This window comes from Oncorhynchus kisutch, linkage group LG4 (genome assembly GCF_002021735.2).
Source record: "Oncorhynchus kisutch isolate 150728-3 linkage group LG4, Okis_V2, whole genome shotgun sequence".
In the NCBI taxonomy this organism is placed as follows: domain Eukaryota; kingdom Metazoa; phylum Chordata; class Actinopteri; order Salmoniformes; family Salmonidae; genus Oncorhynchus; species Oncorhynchus kisutch.
Genome location: NC_034177.2, coordinates 34,704,522 through 34,724,326, shown reverse-complemented (window position 1 = coordinate 34,724,326; position 19,805 = coordinate 34,704,522). Strand labels below are relative to the sequence as shown.

The 19,805-nt window shown below is 42.9% G+C and overlaps 1 protein-coding gene across 3 annotated transcripts in view; it reads right to left on the bottom strand.

Annotated features, from left to right (window-relative positions):
- Positions 1 to 9,365, bottom strand: part of LOC109889457 (transcription factor Maf) — a 55,738-nt gene extending 46,373 nt beyond the window's left edge. Inside the window, exons 1-2 of one of the 3 annotated variants that reach the window (XM_020480894.2) lie at positions 7,913 to 9,345; positions 6,117 to 7,218 (exon numbers count right to left, since the gene is read on the bottom strand). In XM_020480894.2, coding sequence (XP_020336483.1) covers positions 6,969 to 7,218; positions 7,913 to 8,889 — 1,227 coding nt within the window. In that variant the 5' untranslated portion in view covers positions 8,890 to 9,345 and the 3' untranslated portion in view covers positions 6,117 to 6,968. Of the gene's footprint in view, positions 1 to 6,116; positions 7,219 to 7,912 lie in introns of those variants that run through there. The other 2 variants (XM_020480896.2, XM_020480895.2) reach the window with 2 other exon arrangements.
- Between the last annotated feature and the right edge of the window lie 10,440 nt (positions 9,366 to 19,805).

The following is a 19,805-nucleotide window of genomic DNA, read 5'->3' as shown; positions in this document are numbered from 1 at the left end:
GTTATTGTTGTTACTGTTGTTCCCGTTGACAATTTTGATACTTATTATTTTCATATTAAATATAGTAAATAGTAAATATCCAAAGTAAGCTTTGGCAAAATGTACATTGTTACGTCATGCCAATAAGGCAAATTGAATTGAATTGAGAGAGACAGACAGACAGAGAGAGAGAGAGAAGAGGAGATGAGAGGAGAGAGAGGGGAAGAGGGAGAGAGGACAGAGGAAGAGGGAGAGAGGAGAGAAGAGAGGAGAGAAGAGATAAGAAGAGAGAAGAGAGAGAGACTGACTCCTGCATTCCTGGGGCAGAGAGGTACATAAACGCGGTTGATTTAAATCCGTGTCTGACTGCAGTAGAAGGGTAAATCACCTCACAGCTTCAATGAGCTGCAGGTAAAACACACAGTGGTCGGGCTAAGCTCCAACTCCACACGCATGCACGCACACACACGCACACACACACGCACGCACACGCACATGCACACACAGCAGGCTTTCTGACCTGCAACTCAACACTCTGAAGGAATGTTTATCTGTGTTTCAGAAGACTGTGCTGCTAAATTAGAACTCTATCATAATTAGCATTCATCTATTGCCCTTTAGTTAATTATATATTCTGATCAGGAGGGGTTCTCCAGCAGATTCAAATGTGAGTGAAAAGATGAGCACAGCACACTCTTAGAAAAAAAACTACCTAAAATGGTTATTTGGCTGTTCCCATAGGAGAACCCTTTGAAGAACTAGTTTTGGTTCCAGGTAAAACCCTGTTCAGTTCCATGTAGAACCATTTCCACATAGGGTTCTACCTGAAACCAAAAAGGGTTCTCTCTGGAACCAAAAAGGGTTCTCCTATGGGGACAGCTTTAGAACCCTTTTTTTCTAAGAGTGTACAGGACTGCATGAGATGGATTGTAGAGCACATATTGCTAAATTATATTGGAAATTCATATTTTACAACAAACGTGTATGTATCACATGTATGGGTGATTTGGGTTTAGACAGATGTTATACAACCCGACAGTATCAAACATTCACAAACACCCAGACATATCTGTGGCTGTCCAGGAGCTCAGTCTCACCAAGCCAGTCGGCAGAGAGAAGGCAATATGACCCTGTATAAACATACAGCTTCCTCACCTTGCAGCCCGCACCGCGACAGGACGGGGGAAATGCTAAATTATTAGCTTTTCAAATAAATGACACATAACTCAGCCATCGGAGAGAGAGAGAGAGAGAGAGAGAGAGAGAGAGAGAGAGAGAGAGAGAGAGAGAGAAGAGAAAGAGAGAGAGAGAGACTCCTGCATTCCTAGGGCAGAGTGATGGACGCAGTACAGAGGTACATAAACGCTGTTGATTTAAATCACTTTAAATGTAAATGTTTATCGCAACACACAGAGAGATGCAGATGGGGAGTGAGTGGAAGAGATTGAAATGGTTTCCTCTTTTGAATGTGAATACTATAGGTGTTTAACCCTTTGTGGTGCCGTTGTAAGGGCATGTCTGGGTGTATGTGTTTGTGTGTGTGCGTGTGGGGGGGGGGGGTCCTATTAATTAATATTAATAATAGCATAATTGATTTAAACAAAAGCAACTTTCATACTGCATACAGAAACAACTACAGAAACATTTGTCTAAATGAAGAGGTGGTTATAACCTTTGCTCTGTTGCTGAGTTTCTTAAAAGAAAACTCCACCCAAAAACTATATGTTGGTATTTGTTTCATTAGTTCATTGTTGACATAGTCCCAAAATACAGAAATCATCCCCGTGTGATGCATTTAGCATCATATGACGTAAAACGCAGCATCATATGACGTAAAACGCAGCATCATATGACGTAAAACGCAGCATCATATGACGTAAAACGCAGCATCATATGACGTAAAACGCAGCATCATATGACGTAAAACGCAGCATCTTATGACCTAAAACGCAGCATCATATGACGTAAAACTCAGCATCGTATGACGTAAAACTCAGCATCATATGATGTAAAACGCAGCATCATATGATGTAAAACGCAGCATCATATGACGTAAAACGCAGCATCATATGACGTAAAACGCAGCATCATATGACGTAAAACGCAGCATCATATGACGTAAAACGCAGCATCATATGACGTAAAACGCAGCATCATATGACGTAAAACGCAGCATCATATGATGTAAAACGCAGCATCATATGACGTAAAACGCAGCATCATATGACGTGAAACGCAGCATCATATGACGTAAAACGCAGCATCATATGATGTAAAACGCAGCATCATATGACGTAAAACGCAGCATCATACGGGGATGATTTCTGTATTTTGAAAGTTACATTTCTTGAAAAACTGATTGCAGACAATCAAAACATTCTGGGACTTTGACAACAACGTACTTATGGAACAAAAAGATCGTTCTTGGATGAATATAATATGCAAGCTGAGGATTTGAGGGCGTTTGGATAATCTCAGATTTCTTCCTAACAATGGATATATTGAATAAAATGCATTATAACAAAGGGAGAAAGTAATCTGCTCATATAGATTGTCTACACTGAACACTCAATAGACAGACAGATTGGAGGAATGGATGCTTTGATAGACTCTCTCACCGCAAGGTCAAATAAAAGACGCAATGCTGGACATTGACTTCCTAGCACATCCACTTAGTCACACACACACGCACGTGCACACAAGAACACACACACTTCCTGTATCATACTGATCCTAAAATGTGTATTCTATTCTAATGAGCCATTTACTTTATGTTCATATGCTGATCTTTTCTTATCTCTTATTGTTGTTGCTGTCGTTGGTGTGTATCATGTGTATCCAGTGCATTCAACAGTTCATATGACTAATACAACTTAAAACACACAATGCACACAGAGCCATTGTGCCTTTAATAAAGGCATTAAAGTGAAGTACATCATGTTGATTGAAATGTCAATAAGAATGCATTTCAAAGTGATTTCCCATTGTTGACCTTAGAGAGAAAGTCCAATATTGTGACAGGAGACAACTGCATTAGCTGTAATAACCTGATCATTGGACATAGTAGAAATGATCCCAGCACACCAGTCAATATGCTGGGACAGAGAACGGAATTACACTTCATGCTGATTCAATTAATCCTAATATAATATATGTGTGTGTGTGTGTGTGTGTGTGTGTGTGTGTGTGTGTGTGTGTGTGTGTGTGTGTGTGTGTGTGTGTGTGTGTGTGTGTGTGTGTGTGTGTGTGTGTGTGTGTGTGTGTGTGTGTGTGTGTGTGTGTGGTACATCTGTTGTGATGCTGAGGTGTAAAGAGGTACTAGTGTCCTCTCTGTTCTGTTCTGCCCTGGCTGCTCTAACACAGGAAGTGATCTGGTAACACAGGTGTAAATAATCATGTTGTGTCCTCTCTGTTCTGTTCTGCCTTGGCTGCTCTAACACAGGAAGTGATCTGGTAACACAGGTGTAAAGAGGAAGTAGTGTTGTGTCCTCTCTGTTCTGTTCTGCCTTGGCTGCTCTTACACAGGAAGTGATCTGGTAACACTGCATCCTACCTCATAGTGGTTCTGGCTCCCACACACACACACACACGCACATACAAGCAGCAAAGACACACACACGCACATACAAGCAGGAAAGACCACACACACACACACTTCAGTGGACAAACAAAACAGACTCTGCAGTAGGGGCTTAGCGCCAAGTTTGCACCAATACACAACCTGCCTTATTCCCATGGCCAAATCACAAAAATGCAATGAGTAAGAACACTGTAATGTGTAGAAATGTAGAAAAATAAATATGGTTTAAAATATGAAGTTCACCAAAATAGGATGAAAACTTGTTCATGATTAACATAGTTCTACTGAAAAAAGCATGACACTGACATTCCACACCAAATGTTTGAATGTATGATTTCATATGATTATTAACACAAGTAAGGTATATAGACTCAAGCTAATTTCCTGGACCTTGTGCCAGAGCCAGAGCTCCATCACACAGCAAACCCCACTAATTATATCTGTTTGTAGGAGTAAAGAGGTGCCTTGAAATAAGTATGGTGTCTCCAGTTCCAGGTTAGAACACAAATGTAATTAAATAGCACACTGTATTGACTTAATCAGAAGGCAGGGCTATAAATTAATGGCACAGGACCACTAAAAGGCCCTCTCCCCTCTGCCTGGACGTTTCTCCCATCGTTTATCATCTTAAAGAAGCATAAGGCCTCTCTCTCTCTCTCTCTCTCTCTCTCTCTTTCTCTTTCTCTTTCCCTCCCCTCCCTCTCTGTCCCCCTCTCTCTCCCTCTCTCTCTCTCTTTCCCTCCCCTCCCTCTCTGTCCCCCCCCTCTCTCTCCCTATCTCTCCCTCTCTCTCAGTCAAAGGGGAAATAGTCCGTTCCGGCCGGGGGAGGACCATGATATCCCAGCCTGCACCTCTCCGTGCTCTGTGTGTGAGTAGCACCTGGGGGTGGGGAACAGACTGCGGCCATCTTCCCTTAAAGTTGCAGAGTTATCAAAACTAGAGAGAGATGGGGGAGGTATCAAAGTTAGAGGACAAACAGACAGAGACAGTGAGCTACGATGCAGTATCAGTTTGATTGTTCTGAATTCCACACACACACACACTTATCTCAGCCATGCTGCTAACCCAGGATGTAAAGGGAACCCATGAGTTAACTGTTATCTGCTTAAATGGAATGAATTTGCTTTTTGAATATCTATTCCAAAGTGTTTCAAGCTCATGCATGCTTAAAAAAAGCTGACTCTCTTTAGCACCCTCACACATAACCTTGCGTGCACACAGGCAAACGAGCACAGCACTAAAAGCAGGCGCAATACGTAGGTGATCTCATGTGGAAATGCATTCCATCTATGCCTCTCACTCTTTCCAAACTAGAATGTCTAAAGAATTAAGAAGTAATGATGAAATGAAAAGTGATAGCCAATAACAAAATCATTCAATGTCCCCATAGGTATTAGGTATGCTTCTGAGGAATGCATAGCCTTGCCTTCCTTTTAAGGCTCGCGTGTTCTGTTATAACCTCGCCTTCATACCAGTCAGAACTGTACATATGTTTATGCAAACCAGAACTTAACAACATTAGCAAGAAGATAATGTTATTATCTATTATTATGCAGAAGAATGGGATAGTAAAAAGAATCAAGCACTGCGGGTAAAAAGGGACGAAACAGACACAGCACACAAAGACATGCTGGATTCTTCCATTTAGAAACTGTCCCGCGTAGTTGTAACATTGTCAAAGTCATAACGAAATATGTATTTCTTTCGTCTACTCATTTGATTAGCCTATTTCAGATTTCAAAATCGAACGAAGAAATTTGACAAGAATGACAATGAAATTGAACAACCATTTCGAGGTTCACGATCCGACTTTCCCTGCGTTAAAAATATTCCGACTCCAAAAATGTACTTTTTTTTTTACACTGGACTAATAGCCTATGTTCCACCATAAGCAAACAGTGAGCAATGTGTAGCCTATTCGTTTACAATTATTTCGGGTAAAAATATGACATGTTGAACTTCGTTCCAGGCTACCCTCTGCGCATCAAGTAGCCTGATTCCCCTTCAATTGACCTTATGGTAAATATAGGGACCGTTTTTATTGAACTAAATACTAGGCTATATCTCCATGCCATATTTACAATTTAACTTGTTGAGTTAAAGGGTCCGGGGTCGAGTTTTTCGACTGCTACGGAGCAAAGAGCAAACGTTAGCTCTTAAATTAATTATGAACACAATGGGACTGGGGACCTGTGCCCGGCGTAATGTGAAGTGTGTATAAAACAATCCGCATATGTAGCCTAGGCCTAATGTCTAAATAAACTGGAATATTTAGTTTGGACTGTTGTAATTCTCTTTAAGCAATTAAGCAACAGGTGAAAGCAATCTTATTTCTGTACAACACAGCGGAAGAGCTAAATACCACACGTTATTACAGCGTATTCAAAACAACATAAAGTTACTGTATGCTTTTATAAGCAAGAAAACATTTTTTTTTGCTTTAGGTCTATGTTGTCCTCCTAAGATGTGTCTATAGCCTACAGCACAGCAGGAGGCAAAAGTGTATTGAGCTTACACGAAAGGTATAATACTAAACCACATAAATTATAGGCATATAGGCAATTCCCGAATGCTTTTATCAACTTCTTTTTTTAAACCAAGAATTAGGACTAAAATAACCTTATCCACAAGTGTAGCCTATTAGACAAGTAAAACCGATGATAAGTCAGCATAACAATAATTTAAACATGCATTAATAAAAATGAACATTAATGAAAGTTTAAGTTTCCATTCATAAACATTTATTGATGAATGGTAGGAATTTGAATATTCCAGTTTGAACACTGTGTTAACCAAACAATGTTTAAGTCATTTCCTTAGACACCAGGACATCTTTTTAAGAATATATCCATAGTTCACCATGATTACATTTTATATAGCAACATTAAAGTTATTGAATATCACCTAAATATTTCCAACAATTCAGTTTTCCGATCGGTTTAGACCCACCGGGTTTCGGGTAACATGCGTGCAATTACAGTCCAGCAATTCCTTCCTTTTTCAGAGAATGACACATTTCAGATGAAGAGATTTCCCACCTCTTAATGGTGATTCGTCATCACACTTTTGATAAAGACAGACTGAAGCTTTACCTGGTTTAATAGTATTTAAACCTATATCTGATTTGTCCTTCATGTCATTTCCTTCTTCGATACTTGTATCAAAGACAAGAAAAGAAGAAGGAAAATAATTCAGTGCATTTGTACAAAAATTATACAAACGTATGCCTACATTTAATCTAAATAATCTTACAATATTCAAAAATAAAAAGCAACCTGTTGCGTAACAAAAACCACATTGACTGAATATTCACTGAATTAAAAGATGCCTTTTTAAATTATAAAGGAATCCACAGGAATCCATAAATAGGCTACAAAAGGCCATCAGATGAATAGTGGGCTACACACCGCTATATGCACGACCGTGTAACACACAGCACTCCGTTCAAGAGAAGATAGAATTCCAAATGTCCTGTCTGTCTTTCTCCAGGCATAATCCTAGCCTGGCAAGTGAAAGGTAATGCGTCAGCGGCTTTGTGTAGAGAATGAGGCTCAATGTCAGAAGGGACGGCGAGAGGTGAGGAGGGGATGAGAGGTGAGTTGAGGGTTGAGGAGACTGATGGAAGATGAAGTCCCTCACAATGTTTGGTCCCAAATTCCCTAAAAAGCGACGTGTCCATATAAATACATAACATGCAGTTGTCATCCAAGAAAATGTAACAAAAGTATTCCCGAAAGGACAGCAAAATACCGCACATGACCTGCATGGTTGATTTAGGCTCTATAACGTCGTCTATATTATGCCATAGGTTTACTGTTTGAATGCTCAAAACATGAAAAACATAGATTATATGAAAATGGGGTAAATTATAGCCTACAAAGAAGACATTAAAACAAAATAAATATTTAAGAGTTACCTTTCAGTTCAATTTGACTACATGTACTGTAGGCCTAAATTTAAGATTTAGGCCGATTGAGCAAGTTTTGTAAGCACATATTATTAATGATCACTTGACACTTTTGAGGGAGATGCCCCACGAAACAAAATGCACACAAATGTTTTCTTTATCCTTTTTAAAATACAAAATAACGACGGCAAAACACAACGAATAAGATCTATACAGGCTATTTCTAACAATGTAATCCACAAACCTAATTTAACACGGAACATATACCTAACCGCATTCTCATTAAATATCACCACAAAATGTGTAAAGAAAATTTAAAAAATATTAATTTGTGTCTTTGCCAATCCCCACCTTTACGCACGGAAACTTTACGATCCTGACAAAATTAACAAGTTTATTTTCCTCTTAAAAAAAAAAGTGACTATTTTCTAAACTGTGAAACTCACATGAAGAACTCTGGGGATGAGGGGGTGTTGTCACTGCTGGATCCGTTTTCTCTGAAGCCGTTGGTGATGAGCTTCTCGTACTTGTCCTTGTATGCGTCCCTCTCCCTGGCCAGCCGCGACATCTCCGCCTTGAGGTGGTCCACCTGCTGGACCAGCTGCGTCTTCTCACCCTCCAGAACATGTCTCTGCTGGACCCGCTTGTATCGGCATGACTGGGCATAGCCTCTGTTCTTTAGGGTCCTCCTCTTCTGTTTCAGCCGGATCACCTCCTCTTTGCTGACCCCGCGGAGGTGTCGGTTCAGCTCCCGTACTGACATGGTCACCAGCTGGTCGTCCGAAAACCGGTCGTCCAGGTCCAGGTGTCCCATGTGTTGGTGGCTGCCCGCCGAGCTAGCGTTGGACGGGACCCCGGTGGAGGGGTGGTGTCCCCCGGCGTGGTGGTGATGGTGGTGGTGGTGGTGGGGACCTCCGTTCTGCGCTGCTGCTGCAGCGATAACAGCCGATACCACAGCGGCTGCTGAGCCCATCTCCTCCCCGGCCATGCCGCCTCCTGTCCCGGCCGACCCGGCAAACTGCTGCCCTCTTGCATAGCCATCGAAGGACTGGAGCTGGTGGCTGCTGCTGATCAGCGCCTCTACCGCGTCTTCGGGGCTGAAGCCCAGCGCTTCGGGATTCAGCTGCTGTTGGTAGCCGCTCATCCAGTAAAAATCCTCCAGGTGAGCCTTCTGCTCGCTCCCGGAGCCCGGGCTGGGCGCCGAAAAGCTTGGGGAAGGGGGAACCGAGCTGCAAGGCGTGCTCATCGGGGTGGAAGACAAGGATCCCCCGGTGATCAGACGGCTGCACTGGCTGATGCTGCGATCCGGCTCCACCGGCTCCTTTTTCACTTCAAACTTCATCAGATCGAAGTCATTAACATATTCCATGGCCAGGGGACTGGTGGGCAGGTCGGAGTTGCTCATTGCCAGTTCTGATGCCATCCTTTTGCTGCTGCTGCTGACAGCAGTCCTCCAAACGGGTTGAGCAGCACCTGTCAAAGCGGGCTGCGGTGACACGCACTGAGCCAGCTTGATTTCTTTATTTATTTTATAAAAATAAAAAATGTGGAAAAAACAAGGGGTTTTCTAGCCTAATTGTGCTGCGCACGTTTTTGGTTTTTGAAATTGGATCTTTTTTCTCTCTCTCTCTTTAACGCAGTGTTTGCACAGACGCACTAGAACAGCGCGTGCGTCGCTCTCTCGTTTTTCGCCCTCTCTCTCCTTGTCTGCACGCGGTTCTGTGTGTTTCTAACATTTAACACTTCATGCCTTCTTTTAGGATTAGTACGCGAAATTGAAGGAGGTTCACGTGAGGTGTCACTGGCAAATTCGTGCCTTGAAGAGAATAATACAACAAAAAAAAACTCCACGCCAGGCTTGACGGAGAGAGATTTTTTTTTAAAGGGATCAACCCCCGCAGACGAGTTTAAATGCATTGCTGACTTTTATAGGCGTCCTGACGTCAGGGCTCAAATATGAAATGGTATTGGACTCACATCCAATGGGCTATCTCGCTCTGAGGGACAATTAGCATAATATTAGATGATCCAATATTTTGGGAAAGGACCGAGCCTATCAGTTAACTCTCTCGGACTAGAATTTAAAGACAGTGAGAACAAAATAAAGAAACCCTACAATACATAGCCTATTGGTTATTACGATTTTCAACAGGTAGATGTTCATCCCGTTTCTTTCAATAAAGTTGTCTATAAATACCTACATAGGCTATAAGCAACATAGAAAAGACAGTTAATTGTCTATTAGCTACCTTATCAATAGATTTACAGAAGTTTATGACACTATGGACGTTAATCAATCAAACTGTAGGCTATTTTTGTCAGCATAACAAAGAGGTATAGGCTATACCTTTTAAACATTGGGGTTGTAAAACGAATATAAGATATCCAATTGCTTATAATATCAGGTTATTGTTAGGTGGTAGTTAGTAGGCCCTAGGAATATTATGTTGCGTGTAAATATTTAGAACTAATATGTCTTTCATTGTGGAACGATGTAGGTACATTAACGTAAACACCGCTTAATCTTGGAACATTTACCAGTCAAATTGCACTCACTTCTCTCAGCCTATACGTGTATGAAACCTAATTCAGAGCAATTTACACAACTCTGGCCTTATGGACATGTTCAATTATGCGTTCTATGTTCTACTGATAGCCTACGTATTTTCTTTGACGATTTTCATATTCTCTGGTAGCAGTTCTTGGTCAGGGAAGTCATTTAAAGTACTGTACACTTGTGTTTTTTCGATAGGGTTGTGAAAGCATGGGTCCGGCCATGTGAATGGCTGTTAGCAAACCCAACAGCGCCACCCTTTGGAATAAGACAGTGGCCTAGGTAACGAACATTAGAAATGGCAGGTGGGTGATATGATCCCCTCTGAAGATACAAGGGTTCTCTGTTTCTGTTTATCATTACTTTGCTTGACAATAACACATATTAGGGGAGATTGGGGTAAATTAAGTCATTTTTACATTCAGCCTCACTCCGTCAAGGGAAATCAAGTATTCTTTCTCACAAAGATATCTATATATATTTCAGGATGTTGTAAACATTACAGTTTTGAAAACATAGCTTGTCCAAAAAAACTGGTCTCTTGGCTAAACTTACCCCAGGTATGGGACAGGGTAAATTAAGCCATGGGACAGGGTAAGTTAAGCCATGGGACAGGGTAAATTGGGACAGGGTAAATTAAGCCATGGGACAGGGTAGGTTAAGCCATGGGACAGGGTAAGTTAAGCCATGGGACAGGGTAAATTAAGCCATGGGACAGGGTAAGTTGAGCCATGGGACAGGGTAAATTAAGCCATGGGACAGGGTAAGTTAAGCCATGGGACAGGGTAAGTTAAGCCATGGGACAGGGTAAGTTAAGCCATGGGACAGGGTAAATTAAGCCATGGGACAGGGTAAGTTGAGCCATGGGACAGGGTAAATTAAGCCATGGGACAGGGTAAGTTAAGCCATGGTACAGGGTAGGTTAAGCCATGGGACAGGGTAAATTAAGCCATGGGACAGGGTAGGTTAAGCCATGGGACAGGGTAAGTTAAGCCATGGGATAGGGTAAATTAAGCCATGGGACAGGGTAAATTAAGCCATGGGACAGGGTAAGTTAAGCCATGGGACAGGGTAAATTAAGCCATGGGACAGGGTGAGTTAAGCCATGGGACAGGGTAAATTAAGCCATGGGACAGGGTATGTTAAGCCATGGAACAGGGTGAGTTAAGCCATGGGACAGGGTATGTTAAGCCATGGGACAGGGTAGGTTAAGCCAAGGGACAGGGTAGGTTAAGCCATGTGACAGGGTAGGTTAAGCCATGGGACAGGGTAAATTAAGCCATGGGACAGGGTAGGTTAAGCCATGGGACAGGGTAAGGTTAAGCCATGGTACAGGGTAGGTTAAGCCATGGGACAGGGTAAATTAAGCCATGGGACAGGGTAGGTTAAGCCATGGGACAGGGTAAGTTAAGCCATGGGATAGGGTAAATTAAGCCATGGGACAGGGTAAATTAAGCCATGGGACAGGGTAAGTTAAGCCATGGGACAGGGTAAATTAAGCCATGGGACAGGGTGAGTTAAGCCATGGGACAGGGTAAATTAAGCCATGGGACAGGGTATGTTAAGCCATGGAACAGGGTGAGTTAAGCCATGGGACAGGGTAGGTTAAGCCATGGGACAGGGTAAATTAAGCCATGGGACAGGGTGAGTTAAGCCATGGGACAGGGTTTATTAAGCCATGGGACAGGGTGAGTTAAGCCATGGGACAGGGTTTATTAAGCCATGGGACAGGGTGAGTTAAGCCATGGGACAGGGTGAGTTAAGCCATGGGACAGGGTAAGTTAAGCCATGGGACAGGGTAAGTTAAGCCAAGGGACAGGGTAGGTTAAGCCATGGGACAGGGTAAATTAAGCCATGGGACAGGGTGAGTTAAGCCATGGGACAGGGTAAATTAAGCCATGGGACAGGGTGAGTTAAGCCATGGGACAGGGTTTATTAAGCCATGGGACAGGGTGAGTTAAGCCATGGGACAGGGTGAGTTAAGCCATGGGACAGGGTAAGTTAAGCCATGGGACAGGGTAAGTTAAGCCAAGGGACAGGGTAGGTTAAGCCATGGGACAGGGTAGGTTAAGCAATGGGACAGCGTAAATTAAGCCATGGGACAGGGTAGGTTAAGCCATGGGACAGGGTAAGGTTAAGCCATGGGACAGGGTAAATTAAGCCATGGGACAGGGTAGGTTGAGCCATGGGACAGGGTCAATTAAGCCATGGGACAGGGTAAATTGAGCCATGGGACAGGGCAAATTAAGCCATGGGACAGGGTAAGGTTAAGCCATGGGACAGGGTCAATTAAGCCATGGGACAGGGTAAATTAAGCCATGGGACAGGGTAGGTTAAGCCATGGGACAGGGTAAATTAAGCCATGGGACAGGGTAGGTTGAGCCATGGGACAGGGTAGGTTAAGCCATGGGACAGGGTCAATTAAGCCATGGGACAGGGTAAATTAAGCCATGGGACAGGGTAGGTTAAGCCATGGGACAGGGTAAATTAAGCCGCCTACACATTTCTATACTGAATTAAATATTACCACCAGGGTCATAACTAGACATGAGGACACCGACGTCCGGACCTCTGTCATTTTTTCTAATTAAACACAAAATTATATCTGGTACACAATAAAGTTATGGTTCAACATGTAAATATCGCTCCCAGTGTTGAAGCTTAGGAACACTTATATTCTTGATCTGACAGTTCTAATCGTGCCTGTATTTGGGAGATGCTGGAAAAAGGCCATTTAGAAACTGTCCCTTGACGCATGCTGTGTCTACAGACATCCCCTAAACAAGTCAAAACTGTCTCTCTGAGAATTTGTGCACAACTGGTAAGTAGTCGCTTATTGATAGGCCTCTGTCAGTCAGTCAGTCAGGTGGCTAGCTGCTGACAGAGACTTCTATTGCAGTAACATTGAAGGGCTCTGGCTAGTATTACTTAGCCAGCTAAGAATGCAGTAAGAAACTAACGTTAAATGGAGCATATCTCAGCAGGAGCAACAAATAGGCTACTACCATGGACAAAAATATAAACACATGTAAAGTTTTGGTCCCATGTTTCATGAGCTGAAATAAAAAATCCCAGAAATTTCCCATATGCACAAAAAGCTTTTTTTCTCTCAAATTTTGTTCACAAATTTGTTTACATCCCTGTTAGTGAGCATTTATCATTTGCCAAGATAATCCATCCACCTGACAGGTGTGGCATATCAAGAAGCTGATTAAACAGCATGATTATTACACAGGTGCACATTGTGCTAGGGACAATACACAGAACACTTTAAAATGTGCAGTTTTGTCACACAACTTAATGCAACAGATGTCTAAAGTCTTGAGGGAGCGTGCAATTGGATGACTGCAGGAATGTCCGCCAGAGCATTTAATTTTAATTTCTCTACCACAAGCAACATCGTTTTAGAGAATTTGGCAGTATGCCCAACCTGTATTTAACTAGGCAAGTCAGTTAAGAACAAATTCTTATTTAAAATGACGGTCTACCCTTGCCAAACCTGGACGACGCTGGGCCAATTGTGCGCCGCCCTACAGGACTCCCAATCACAGCCGGATGTGATACAGGGACTGTAATGACATCTCTTGCACTGAGATGCAGTGCCTTAGACAACTGCGCCACTCGGGAACCTGCCTCACAACCGCAGACACGTGTGTAACCACGCCAGCTCAGGACCTCCACATCTGGTTTCTTCACCTACGGGGTCATCTGAGACCAGCCACCCGGACAGCTGATGAAACTGTGGGTTTGCACAACCGAAGAGTTTCTGCACAAACTGTCAGAAACCATCTCAGGGAAGCTCATCTGCACCAGGGTGACCTTTTTTATTAGATTTTTTATTTTGCAGATTAACACTGGAGTGATGAATGATCAGATGGTCATGTACAGGTAGAGATATTGGTGTGCAAAAGAGCAGAAAAGTAAATAAAGAAAAACAGTATGGGGATGAGGTAGGTGAAAAAGGGTGGGCTATTTACCAATAGACTATGTACAGCTGCAGCGATCGGTTAACTGCTCAGATAGCAGATGTTTGAAGTTGGTGAGGGAGATAAAAGTCTCCAACTTCAGCGATTTTTGCAATTCGTTCCAGTCACAGGCAGCAGAGAACTGGAACGAAAGGCGGCCAAATGAGGTGTTGGCTTTAGGGATGATCAGTGAGATACACCTGCTGGAGCGCGTGCTACGGATGGGTGTTGCCATCGTGACCAGTGAACTGAGATAAGGCGGAGCTTTACCTAGCATGGACTTGTAGATGACCTGGAGCCAGTGGGTCTGGCGACAAATATGTATCGAGGGCCAGCCAACTAGAGCATACAGGTCGCAGTGGTGGGTGGTATAAGGTGCTTTAGTGACAAAACGGATGGCACTGTGATAAACTGCATCCAGTTTGCTGAGTAGAGTGTTGGAAGCAATTTTGTAGATGACATCGCAGAAGTCGAGGATCGGTAGGATAGTCAGTTTTACTAGGGTAAGTTTGGCCCACCTGACTACAGTTTGGCGTAACCGACTTCACTGAGCAAATGTTCACATTCGATGGCCACTGGCACGGTGGAGAAGTGTGCTTTTCATGGATGAATCCCAGCTTCAACTGTACTGAGCAGATACAAGACAGTGTGTATGGCATCGTGTGGGTGAGGGGTTTGCTAATGTCAACGTTGTGAACAGAGTGCCCCATGGTGGCTATGGGGTTATGGTATGGGCAGGCATAAGCTATAGACAACGAACACAATTGCATTTTATCAATGGCAATTTGAATGCACAGTGATACCGTGACGAGATCCCGTGACCCATTGTCGTGCCATTTATCCGCCTCCATAACCTCATGTTTCAGCATAATAATGCACGACCCCATGTCACTAGGATCTGTTTACAATTCCTGGAAGCTGAAAACGGAAGCGTTTTCCAGTTCCCGCCAATATCCAGCAACTTCATACAGCCATTGAAGAGGAGTGGGAGAACATTCCAGAGGCCACAATCAACAGCCTGTTCAACTCCATGTGAAGGAGATGTGTGGCGCTGCATGAGGCAAATGGTGGTCACACCAGATACTGACTGGTGTTCTGATCCACGCTCCCACCTTTTTTAAAAAAGGTGTCGGTGACCAATAGATGCATATCTGTATGCCCAGTCATGTGAAATCCATAGAGTAGGGCCTAATGTATTTATTTCAAGGGACTGATTTCCTTATATAAACAATAACTCAGTAAAAACCTTTGAAATTGCTGCATATTGCATTAATAGTTTTGATCAGTGTGTTTGTAGATCGACTGAGGTGAATTAACCTACAGCAGCCAAGGTGATAATTGCTGGGTTCCCTTTAGTTTGTTTTTGCTGTTCTCCAATAGCATTTAATTTAGTCAAAATGTTGTAGCAGGGTTGGCTAACTTTTCTGGGGTGGGGGGTCACAAAAGATCTGACCTCATCATGATGGGCCGCAGAGGCTTGCGAGTCTGTATACACACATCTACACCCACACATGCATTTAGAGCTGGCCCACGATTGTTACCAGTTTAGATAGCTGGCCACTAGACTAACTTACCTATCTAAAAATGTTTCGCTGACACGGCCTAATTGAATGACTATCAGTGACTGGCATAACAAGAAAAACTGCTGATGCACAACCAAATTTAGAAATTACACCTTGTGAATTCTACTATTGAGTAAGTTGAGACCCCACAGAGTACCTAAAAAAAGAAAATTGATCCGCGTGGCCGCGAGTTGCCCATCCCTAGTAAAAATACAAGCATCATAAAACCTCTAACACAATAACTTCATTTGACATGGTGAAAACATGTTTTTTGGGACTTAACTTGCTCTCCCCTACAGGTTCTGCCTAAACTCTACACATCCTCGAGCCTCTGGATGTGAGAGCAGGTAAAGTGAGCATTTCTTATTTTAAACAGAAGAAAGAAGAAAAACAAGGCAAGACTAAACATGGTCATAGGACCAGGACGTTTATGTCATATATGTCACTTTCACTATAAGCTCTTCATAACTCTACATAACACACCATGTCCAGCCTTCAGGCCATAAAATACTTCTCTGTCTCTTTGCTCTGATATGGAGGAATCCCCAGTAGAGCCTGTTCCCCTTCTAATGAACAGAACAGGCTACTCCTCGGAGGAGTGGGCTATCCTCGGAGGAGAGGAGAGTAAATAACGTGTCTCTCTGTGGAGCGATTCTCACGAGGAAGCAACATCTAGAAGTACAAAGCCTCCAGCAGCACAGCACCAAGTCCCCTGTGCCTCAACTCAAGTAAATATTCTCCTGGTCCCTGTGACTGTTCATGGGGACTTAACGCTAAACACAGAGGATAAACACACTCTTTTATTCATTAAAACACCAAACAGAGGAGGCTCTCTCTGAGGAGGAGTCTCTGATGGGTTCAATAAATATCAGAGAGGAGAGCTGTCCCTTCTGATGCCACTGTGTTGCTGCTGTGGAAACACATAGCTAGTCATCATTAGTTAGCAGAAGAACTGTAAAGTGTAATTGCGATAAATCTCTGTAAATGAAGTGTCTTATGAAACAGTCATACACATTTTTAAACAATGTAATTTAGACTAACTCGCTCGTATAATCAACATGGTATTTCTTTATCCAAGTAGTTTTTTTACTACACAGTCATAGCTATAATACTAATGCACATGGTATTTCCTTCTAATAATGCAATTAGCAATAATGTAATGATTAGTTTTCAATAATGTATATGATTCATATTGTTGCTGAGAATGGATGGACCATACAAAGCAGGAATATAAGAATCCATTGTTTTAACATTTTCTGGAAGCCATAAGTAGTCCTACAGATCTTGTATGTCATGATATTTTCTCTAGCCTGGAATCCACACAGTATATCCTTTCGTTTCACTGTTGTTTCACTTCACTGATTCAGTATGGACCTGCTCCAATAGAAGGGCTCCCGGACTGTCAAAAAAATTGCCTGTCCAATCTGTGTCCTCTCAGAAACTGTGGGTGGGTTTATCAGAAACTATGAGTGGCTTTATCCCAAATACCCACAGTGTTAATGAGAGACAATGTGACCTTTCTGAGTTCACCGCAGGAGAGCACTGATGTATCCTGGGTAAAAGTGTTCTCTTCAGGGCTGGCCTGTGATTTACTGTGGCTGTGACTTTACAAATGATTACATCTGTGACCGGGTTCTCCTGATCCTATGAGCACTGCTTCATTTTGAAGTATGCTTACCTTTTGTTTTCCTGTAATGTTCATGTTTTCTAATCTACATCTGTAGTTGTGTTGTTCCATTGCTCTGGAAGGAGCGTGAGAGAAGTGTGTGTCTGTGTGGGAGAATCACTGATGATTCATCTGACAATACGGTGTGTTCACTTCCCAGTACACTTTATTATGGCAGATAAACTCAATGTAACTTCAATAAACCCACATTAACTACATGTAAGGAATCCACCATTACTGAGCTTGTGCTTCATAATCTCTCATTATAGCCCCAATGGGAGGTTGGCTTCATATTAACTAAGAATCACAATGTAATGCCATGTATTAACTCTATTTAATATGTATATTAAATCCTAGTCTCACTCATAATGGGGGAAGAACCAGACTGCTGCTGTTCCAATGGGCCTCATCAGATCTCAGACACTCATTTAATTAGCAGCAGAGAGAATGAAGTGTTTTGGGGGGGTTTTAACTAAGTGTTGTATCTTCTGCAATAGAATGAGGGAGCTGTGAATAGCTATTACAAGAATGGGTAACACTTCTCTCTGCCAGTGTTTTATGAAGGGAATAAAATAATGCATATTAAGATAATAAGCTTCCACTCCATGGAAACAAAGTACGCTCTCTCTCTCTCTCTCTCTCTCTCTCTCTCTCTCCTTAACACTCCTCCACTTGCACCATCTGTCTCTATTGCACTCTAATTCAAACCTTCATTCATCACACCTCCGCCTCACCTTTTTCCTTCAGTGTATCTGCTCTGGACCAGTGTATTTACATATGAAATATGACAAACAGTACCCTAATGTACTATGAGATGAATAAAAAGTATGTGGACACCTGCTTGTCAAATATATCATTCCAAAATCATGGGCATTAATATGGAGTTGGTCCCTGATTTGCCAATAGAACAGCCTCCACTCTTCTGGGAAGGCTTCCCACTAGATGGTAGAACATTGCTTCTGGGACTTGCTTCCACTCAGCCACAAGAGCATTATTGAGGTTGGGTACTGATGTTGGACGATTAGACCTGGCTCGCAGTCGGTTTTCCAATTCATCTGTGCAGGCCAGGTCACTGTTGCCACGAAGTTGGAAGCACAGAATCGTCTGGAATGCCATTGTATGCTGTAGCTTTAAGATTTCCCTTCACTGGAACAAAGGGAAAGGGAAAGACGGATACCTAGTCAGTTGTAAAACTGAATGGCTTCAACTGAAATGTGTCTTCCGCATTTAACCCAACCCCTCTGAATCAGAGTAGTGCGGGGGGGCTGCTTTTCGACATCCACGTCTTTGGCGCCCGGGGAACAATGGGTTAACTGCCTTGCTCAGGGGCAGAACAACAGCTCAGGGATTCGATCCAGCAACCTTACGGTTACTGGCCCAACGGGCCTACCCCGAACGATGAAAAACAGCCCCAGACCATTATTCCTCCACCAATCTTTACGGTTGGCACTATGCATTCATTCAGGTAGTGTTCTCCTGGCATCCGCAAAACCCAGATTAGTCTGTCGGAATGCCAGATGGTGAAGTGTGATTCATCATGCCAGAGAATGCGTTTCCACTGCTCCAGAGTCCAATGGTGGTGAGCTTTACACCACTCCAGCAGACGCTTGGCACAGAGGACAGAGGTTTTTTACATGCTACGCGCTTCAGCACTCGGGGGTCCCATTCTGTGAGCTTGTTTGGCCTACCACTTCGCGGCTGAGCCGTTGTTGCTCCTAGACGTTTCCACTTACAATAAAAACACTTACAGTTGACCGGGGGAGCTCTAGTAGGGCAGAAATGTGACAAATTGACTTGTTGGAAAGGTGGCTGCCTATGATGGTGCCACGTTGAAAGTCACTGAGCTCTTCAGTAAGGCCATTCTGCTGCCAATGTTTGTCTATAGCAATTGCATGGCTGTATGATCAATTTTATACACCTGTCAGAAACTATTGTGGCTGAAATAGCACAATCCACTTATTTGAAGAGGTGTCCACGTACAGTACCAGTCAAAAGTTTGTGTTAAAATAAATCAAAATATATTTTAGATTTTAGATTCAAAGTAGCCACCCTTTGCCTTGATAAGAGCTTTGCATACTCTTGGCATTTTCTCAACCAGCTTCACCTGGAATGCTTTCCCAACAATCTTGAAGGAGTTCCCACATATGCTGAGCACTTGTTGGCTGCTTTTCCTTCACTCTGCGGTACAACTCATCACAAACCATCTCAATGTGGTTGAGGTCGGGTGATTGTGGAGGCCAAGCCATCTGATGCAGCACTCCATCACTCTCCTTCTTGGTCAAATAGCCCATACAGAGCCTGGAGGTGTGTTGGTTCATTGTCCTGTTTAAAAACAAATGATAGTCCCAGTAGGCTCAAACCAGATAGGATAACATATCGCAGCAGAATGCTGTGATAGCCACGCTGGTTAAGTGTGCATTGAATTCTAAATATATCACAGAAAGTGTAACCAGTAAAGGACCCCCACACCATCACACCTCCTCCTCCATGCTTCACAGTGGGAACTACACATGCAGAGATCATCCGTTCAGCTACTCTGCATCTCACAAAGGCACTGTGGTTGGAACCAAAAATCAAACATTTGGATTCATC